Here is a 7924-nt window from a genome sequence, read left to right as displayed (position 1 = left end):
CCCTACCTTAGGTTTCGGCCAAAAGAAGATATAAGGTGTAGAGTAAGATTTTGAAATCTAAACATGCTTATTTATGCTCCTTCATGATACATGATCTATTATATGTTATTAGATAAGTTTTCATGCTACATGATGTATAAACAAAACCTAGAACCCTTCTTTAGGTTTCGGCCAAAGATGAATACAAGGTCTAGGGCAAGATTTTGAGACCTAACTATACTTGTTTGTGCTCCTCATGATGTATGGTTTTCTATGCTAGGTTAGATTGAAATTTTCATGTCTTATGTTGCATGAAAACCCTAGAAACCCTACCCTTAGGTTTCGGCCAAGGTTGAATTAAAAAGGCTTAGAGAAAAGTTGTTGGCCTAACTATACTTGTTTGATGTTTCTTCATGATGTATGCTTTCTTATGCTATGTTAGGTTAAATATCCATGGCTTATGTTGGATGAAAAACCTAGAACACCACCTTGAAGTTTCGGCCAAGTTAAGAGACAAGGTCTAGGGCAAAGTTTTGAAATGAAAACATGCTTGTTTATGTTGTTTCATGATACATGATCTCTTATATGCTGTTAGTTAAGAGTTTTATGCTCTATGTGGTATTAAAAATTTAGAATCCTTACCTTGATGTTTCGGCCAAGTTGGAAATAAGGTCTAGGGCAAGGCTTTGAAATCTATTCATGCTTGTATATGCTTCCTTATGATGTATGATCATTATTATATGGTTGGTTTAAGTTTCATGCTTCATGATTGTATTTAAAAGTTAAATGCCTCACATTTAGGTTTCGGCCAAGGTTGAAATTGTGACTTAGGGCAAAGTTTTGAAACCTAACCATGCCTATTTATGCTTCCTTATGAAATATGAAGTCTTATATGTTGTTGGTTTCATGCAACATGTGGTATTAAAAGTTGGAACCTCACCTTAGGTTTCGGCCAACAAGGAATTAGGGTTTGTAGGAAGATCAAAACCCCCAACCATGCATGATAATGACTCCTTATGATGTGCTTTGAAATTTAGGTCACCATGTTGTATGTTATATGCTTTATGTTATGTGCACTTATAACATCATGTTATGATTCTTTAGGATATACTTTATGATTTGTGCACTTATGACATCATGATATGATTCCTTATGGTATTCTTAATGTTATGTGCACTCATGTTATGATTCCTTATGATATGCTTTATGTCATGTGCACTTATGACATCATGATATGATTCCTTATGGTATGCTTAATGTTATGTGCACTCATGTTATAATTCCTTATGATATGCTTTATGTCATGTGCACTTATGACATCATGATATGATTCCTTATGGTATGCTTAATGTTATGTGCACTCATGTTATGATTCCTTATGATATGCTTAATGTTATGTGCACTCATATTATGATTCCTTATGATATGATTTATGCTATGTGCACCTCATGCTATTATGATATGTTTATGAAAGGCTTATGTACAATGAAAAGCCTAAGAGATGCTTCCCTTGAGATGAGATCAAGAGCACTCTTCATGATATGACAAAGAGATGCTTCCCTTAAGTTGGGATCAAGAGCTCTCTTCATAATATAACAAGAACATGAAATGCTATGATATGCTATGATATGACATGATATGACATGCTATTTTACTTTGTATGGCTTGTACCAAGGGTGAGCTCCATAAGCACCCCTAGGCAGATGGACTATGAATGGGTCTAGTAAAAAGGGATGGGCTCCTCAGTACACCCCTAGGTCGATGGTCGTAGTACGGACATAGTTCCCTAGTAGGTTCAGAGCTATCTACCCTGTCCTAGGGATTGCGCGTATTCATGTATGTATGTGGTACAAGTCGGGCCCTCATATTGAGATTATGTTTAAGTATGTATACGATATATGTTTTCAAAAGGACATCTTGCATATACTCATTCACGATTCATGTTTTCAAAAGAACATCTTACATCTACAAGCTCATGATATATGTTTTCCCTTATGCTTCTTTAAGATGCTCTTGAGATATGTCCATGATGTTCACATGATATGATATGATTCTATGTTTATGTTCACATGATATGATATGATTCTATGTTATGTTCACATGATATGACATGATTCTATGTTATGTTCACATGATATGATATGACTCTGTTATGTTCACATGATAGGATATGATTTTATGTGTATGCCTCACATGATATGATATGACTTATTGTTATGCTCTCACATGTTATGTTAGGATTTACCAAATGAATATGTTATCACCTTATGTTCATGCATGAATTATGGTTTTTGTGAGTAGGAAAGAAACTTACTAAGCCTATGGGTTTATAGTTTTCTTTATGTTTCCTTGTACTGCAGAAAAAGGAAAGGAATGGCTTAATTAAGAGGAGCAGCAGGAAGGGCAAGTGTGTGTGTGGCAGTGGCGTGGTGGAAGAAAACAAAACTGCTATATGTTTTATGTTCTAAGTTTTGCATATGAACCATGTGTTATTTTTATGCCTTGATAGTACCTTAACTAGTATGGATAGTTCTGCACTTATATCCTTCAGGTTTCATACTAGTATGCTTATGATATCATGAATTATGTTTCAAGTTGTCGACACTAATTATGTAGTATGCATGAATACTTGTTCAGTATGATAAGCCTAATGTTTACTGCAGTTAGTGTAGAAATAATAAAAAAAAAATTAATAACTATTTCCGCAGCCATGAATTCATATGTATGCACGTATGTAAGTAAGTAACCCCGCCCCTCCTTGAGCAGTGGGAGGGCGGGCGTTACACTACATACTAGTCTCAATGCATTAATATTGTCCTTGCATATTAATGCTCGACTAAGAACAGATAAGAGTAGTGTTCTCTACAATATCTCACTATCAATTCAACCAATTGATATACTGTAGATAAGAACCTACTATCCAAGGACATTATTATACTTATTCAATTGGCACTGAACTGAAATAAATATAATAACCACCTTTGCCTTTTATTAATAATGATATATGATACAAAATGAGTCATTTACAATCATCTCATAATTGGTACTAGGGCTAATAGTAACAGTTGAACTACTAGTCGAAGTCGGTCTTCAAGTAGACCTCTATTCATTTCTTCCAGTAGGGGAAGTCATCCCCGTTGAATAGAGAAGGATGGACTGTGTTGAAGCCTTTAATTTGAGACATTTTTATCTTGCACACACACAAAAAAAAAAAAAGAAATCCCAAGACTTGGTCTTGGATTAGTAGTGCGGTATTTAAATAAAATGTATCTAAGACTGAATTAGTGTTGCGCCAATTCAGATTAATTGCTACGAGAAAACTTCCAAAAAGGTAATGATACCAGTTTGAATTATAACGTAAAACTGAAAACTGAAAAGAAATGAAAAAGAATTTCACCCCCTTGTCTGATTGGTGGTTGCACCAAATCAGAGCGGTACCTACTCTGAAACCACTTGTTGGATCGTGAAAGTCGATAGAGGGGGGATGAATATCGATTGAAAATGTTCATAGAGAATATGCAGCGGAAAAGAATAAATGCAATGCTAACAAGAACCAATTTACTTGGTTCGGAGTCTTAGTCGACTCCTACTCCAAGGCTCGCACTCGTCGAGTGCTTTCGTTGGGAAATCCACTAGCAGTTTGAAAAGATGATTACAAAATTAAAGTACAAGAATGCTAAATAAATGAAATACCAACAATGATTAAGGAAAAAGAAAGCAGCACGTTGTCGGAGAAGCTTCACAGTGTCGCAGGAGCACAGCGCTGTATGACAAGCGTTGGAAGACGTAGTTGTGAGTTGTATTTTGCTTCGGGGCGAGACCTCCTTATATAGGAGGCTCCGGGCACCCGAACTGTGACGTAAGTCCGGCCAATCAACGCACTCCCCGTGATGACAAGATAGAATTTTTTGCCTCCAGGCGCCTGGACTGATTCTGGACGCCCGGACCAACTCGGAGCTCCCAAATCCCTTCCGGGCCCTCAGACCACCTTTCTCCAAAATGTCCTTCTCCTGCAAGAAAGAGTTAGTCTGAGACAAAAATAATAGTTTAAACTACCCTTCAAAATAGATGTTAGCACAATAGAAAAAGAATAGTAATTAGATTCCGTCTCACCGAGACCGAATCTAGTCAAGATCTCAACTTAGAGTTCTAAAATGGTTCTAAATTGGATCGGCGCCTAAGTTCCCTAACCAGGAGCGCGTCCTCACAATCACTCTCTTCCAGTGACTTACCTTAACTTATCTGCTAGACGTCCGGTCAGCCTGTCGGCCAGTCTGGACTTCGTGCCAGCTATTAAGTTAGTCCGTCGACCTAGCTGGACTTCGTGTCAGACATCCGGTTAGTTCGTCGACCAGTCTGGACTTTGTGCCACTTATCAGGTCGACCTGTTGACCTAGCTGGATTTTGTGTCAGACATCCAGTCAACCCGTTGACCAGTTTGGGCTTCTCCTGCACACTTAGTTAAAGTGTTAAATCACAATGAAACTAACTTAGCCTACTTTGTCATAATCAAAATCTGGGTTAGACCATTAGTACTAACCGCACCCACACTAACTTGAGCGTCGAAGGTCCTTCGCCAGGGACTCCCCCCAGTTTTTGGGCGCTGACGTTTTTTTGGCTCATCTCCGTGTGCGCAGGAGCAGAAGAAAGCCTTCCCATACCACGTCCCCTTGATTTCTACCTGCCCAACCTTATCGGGCCCTACCTTTATGTACCGTATCAATTGTCTAACAAACTTTGATACACTTTGTCACCTCATGATTGCGAAGGTTATAAGAGGTGATATATAAAGGGGAGTCTTCTCTGTGATGAAGATACGTTCTCTGAACATCTAAAACATATACTCGTACGCATGTTCTCTATTATTCTTCATTCACTTATCCGGACTAAAAAAACCTTCCCATAAAGTAAAAAGATCTACCCGTTAACCACGAGATATATACTAATTAAGTCCATGCGTACTAAATATAAAAAAAATTAATAAAATTTAAAAACAAACTTAAATAGTAAACAAAATCTTTTTTTTAATCATAATTTTTTATAAATAAATGATTTTTCTACAAATAATAGAGCCAATACTTAAAATAGAATTCGACTTTTCTTCTAAAATCATTTTTGAATCCACTTGGGCAAAATCGACAGACCCTTCATTTTTCACATTTTCCTGGTTTTTTTGTTAGCAACTTTTCTTCGGATCCATAAACGACACTGCACCGACAACAAGCCCACAGGCTTAACCTTAAAGAAAAGTACCGAAAAGTCTTTAAAATGAACGTGGCGGTGGGCGGTCGTTGTGACAACTCTGGGCGATCCGCCATGTCCAGATCCACGCCGCTCTATCCATCGCCTGCCTCCGCTTCCTCATTTTCCACTTCTCAAGCCGGGAAGGAAGCAGCGAGCAAGAGAGGAGGGCGCTGAGGAATGGGCTTCCAGATCTCCATCACATCCTTCCTCCTCCTCGCGTTCCTGCTTCATCCAGCTACATCTGACGGTAATTTCCCTGCGTTTCCTTCCTTATGTGCTGATTAGGGTGCCATTCGAGATCTGTTACTGAATGAGGTGGGTAATTATGTTTTGTGATGTTTGGAATCTAAATATCATGACACGGTACCTTTCGAAAGGTTGATCCATGTATTCTGTCAACAGTGGCATTTGCTAATCCCTTGATCCTCCATTGTCGACATCATTTCAGATTTTGCAAATCATGAGATTGTCTCCTTTGCATCTGATTTCATTCTGTTCAGTTATCCGTTTCGACAAACCGTCTTTTTGTTGAATGTTAGTTGTTGTAGCGGTGCACAATGATCTCCGCCTTGTTTCTTTGTACTGCCTCATTGGCCTGGATTCGCAAATTTAATTTTTGTAACTGGAAATCAAGTTTTGAACATGTTTACATGCTTATTAGATGCAACATATTCCCGAGAAATTAGCTGCACATTTTAGCTTAGGTCTCCGTCCTTCTATATAATTTGTGGTGGCCCATGTAGATCTGCACAAGTGGATGAGCTCAGTTGCATGATAGGGCCTAGGTTGTACTAGGGTTTTGAATTAATAAGCAGAAGAATGTTGTAGATCTAGCTTGACGTAGATCAACCTCTGTGGCATGCTAGATTAATCTCACTTGAAAAATCATGAGCTAATTACAAAAGTTTATATGCTAAGTTGGACTTTGATAGTAACACTATAATTTGGTCACACTTGAACTATGAGCTAACTAAAGAAGGCTTATAGGATTAGACAAATGTATTATTTTTCACTTTGATTTAAGCATTCAGGGGCAGCAGTGGACTCTGTTTGGTGTTGATTATCTGTATCCACTGGCCCTTAAATAGTAAGAACCACATATATGAATGCTTGCTTTGGATTACGTTTTCATGTAAAATAATTGTGTAATTTTCCCAATTGTATAGCCACTTTCAGATCCTTTCTTGGTGAAGTACTGTCAACTTACCATGCTGTTAGGGAGACTGATTTCCTGCATTCAGTGGGTGTTCAAGTAAGGACATGTTGGGTTAAATAAAACAACATAATTGTAGCTAACTAGATGAATTTTTAGAGATGCTGATGATAGTCAACTTAATTTCGACTTGTACTCATGAAGTTTCTGTAATGGGTTAGATTTTTCACATGATCATGAAGTTTTCACTTTGATTTTTAAGGATGCTCTTTGAATAGTATAATGTAGTTGCCTGAATGCTTATTTTTTATTTATTTATGTAATTCCTGTAGGGAACTTGAATACTCTTTTGAGTAGTTTAATGAAGTATTTACCTGAGATTTTTTTTTTCAGAAAAAAAAATCTATTATTCTTCTGGAAAGTGAATTATCTACTAGTCTTAAAAATCCTTCATAAAATATCAGTACCTGAAACTCTTTGCCACAATATCATGCTTAATTGCTAACGTTCAGAACCAAAAACTGAGCTTACAGATTTTCCCTGATACTGAAAAATCTCCCCAATTGCAGTATACATGTACTCAGATTTCTCAGAAACTTAGTGATTACTTTCTTTGCAGATACATCTACTCAGCTGTTGTCTGGCCTCAACAAGTACAGGGGTTCCCTCAACTTGACATCATTTACTGATAACAGCAATGCAGATTGCTTGGCTGAACAAGTTGCATTGGCATTCAAGGGCGAAGAGTGTAGCAACTCCACTGGATCATCTACTGTTCCTGGAACAGAGACACAGCTCCCCAACTTCCCTAATTATTTAAGCACCTGCCATCTCAATGCAACAGTCACTAGAGATGGCTCCATAATGCCAGTCTGTGTACACGGCTTAACACCTGACCTCGTGCTGTCAAACTACACTGAGACCCAGTACAATCAGTTCCTGAATGATAGCAGCTTTGTTGGAATTGGGATTGCCAATGAGGGCAATTGGGTGGTTGTTGTTTTGACGACTGATACACCTACAGGAAACTATGCTCCGGCCGCAGATACAACCTCTGGTTCAACTATTTTAGTTGCTACTCATCTTTACGTGATGCTATTGCTTCTTGGTTTTGCATTGTTTTTTATTAGCTAGAGCTTAAGTTTTATGTTTTCTGTTATCAAGAAGATACAGCAAATTGAATAACATAGGAGTTATTTTCTTATGAGTTCATAACTTTCTTTGCCATTATTGTATCCTATTATGTTCCTCAGTACTATGGAACATAAAATTGTTGATTCTTAGTTGTCTTTTATTGACTCATTGCTTGTTGCGGATGATGGTGTGGATTGTTGGATATAATCTCTTAAGATGGGCTTAATTATAATTTGTATCAGTAAATATGATTCGAATCCGTTAAAATGATTTAACTTATGTTTATTGAGTTTTGGGTTATTAGATGTTTATTTAATGTGTAGAACATTTTAGTCCGATCCATTATTATTTATAGGATGATAACATATTGGAGTGCCTAAATAAGGGAGAGGTCCCCAAGGGATTAGGGTATCT

At 37.6% G+C, this 7924-nt stretch overlaps 1 protein-coding gene across 1 annotated transcript; it reads left to right on the top strand.

The window, feature by feature from the left end:
- Nucleotides 1–5237: 5237 nt before the first annotated feature.
- LOC122041089 (uncharacterized GPI-anchored protein At5g19250-like) lies at nt 5238–7678 on the top strand. The gene is made up of 2 exons (XM_042600658.1): nt 5238–5470; nt 6996–7678. Exons 1-2 carry the CDS (start codon nt 5401–5403, stop codon nt 7508–7510), a joined length of 585 nt encoding a protein of 194 aa, XP_042456592.1. The 5' UTR covers nt 5238–5400; the 3' UTR covers nt 7511–7678.
- The last annotated feature ends 246 nt before the right edge of the window (nt 7679–7924 follow it).

The sequence above is a fragment of the Zingiber officinale genome, chromosome 2A, assembly GCF_018446385.1.
Source record: "Zingiber officinale cultivar Zhangliang chromosome 2A, Zo_v1.1, whole genome shotgun sequence".
Taxonomy (NCBI): domain Eukaryota; kingdom Viridiplantae; phylum Streptophyta; class Magnoliopsida; order Zingiberales; family Zingiberaceae; genus Zingiber; species Zingiber officinale.
This window is presented reverse-complemented; position numbering and strand designations above follow the sequence as displayed.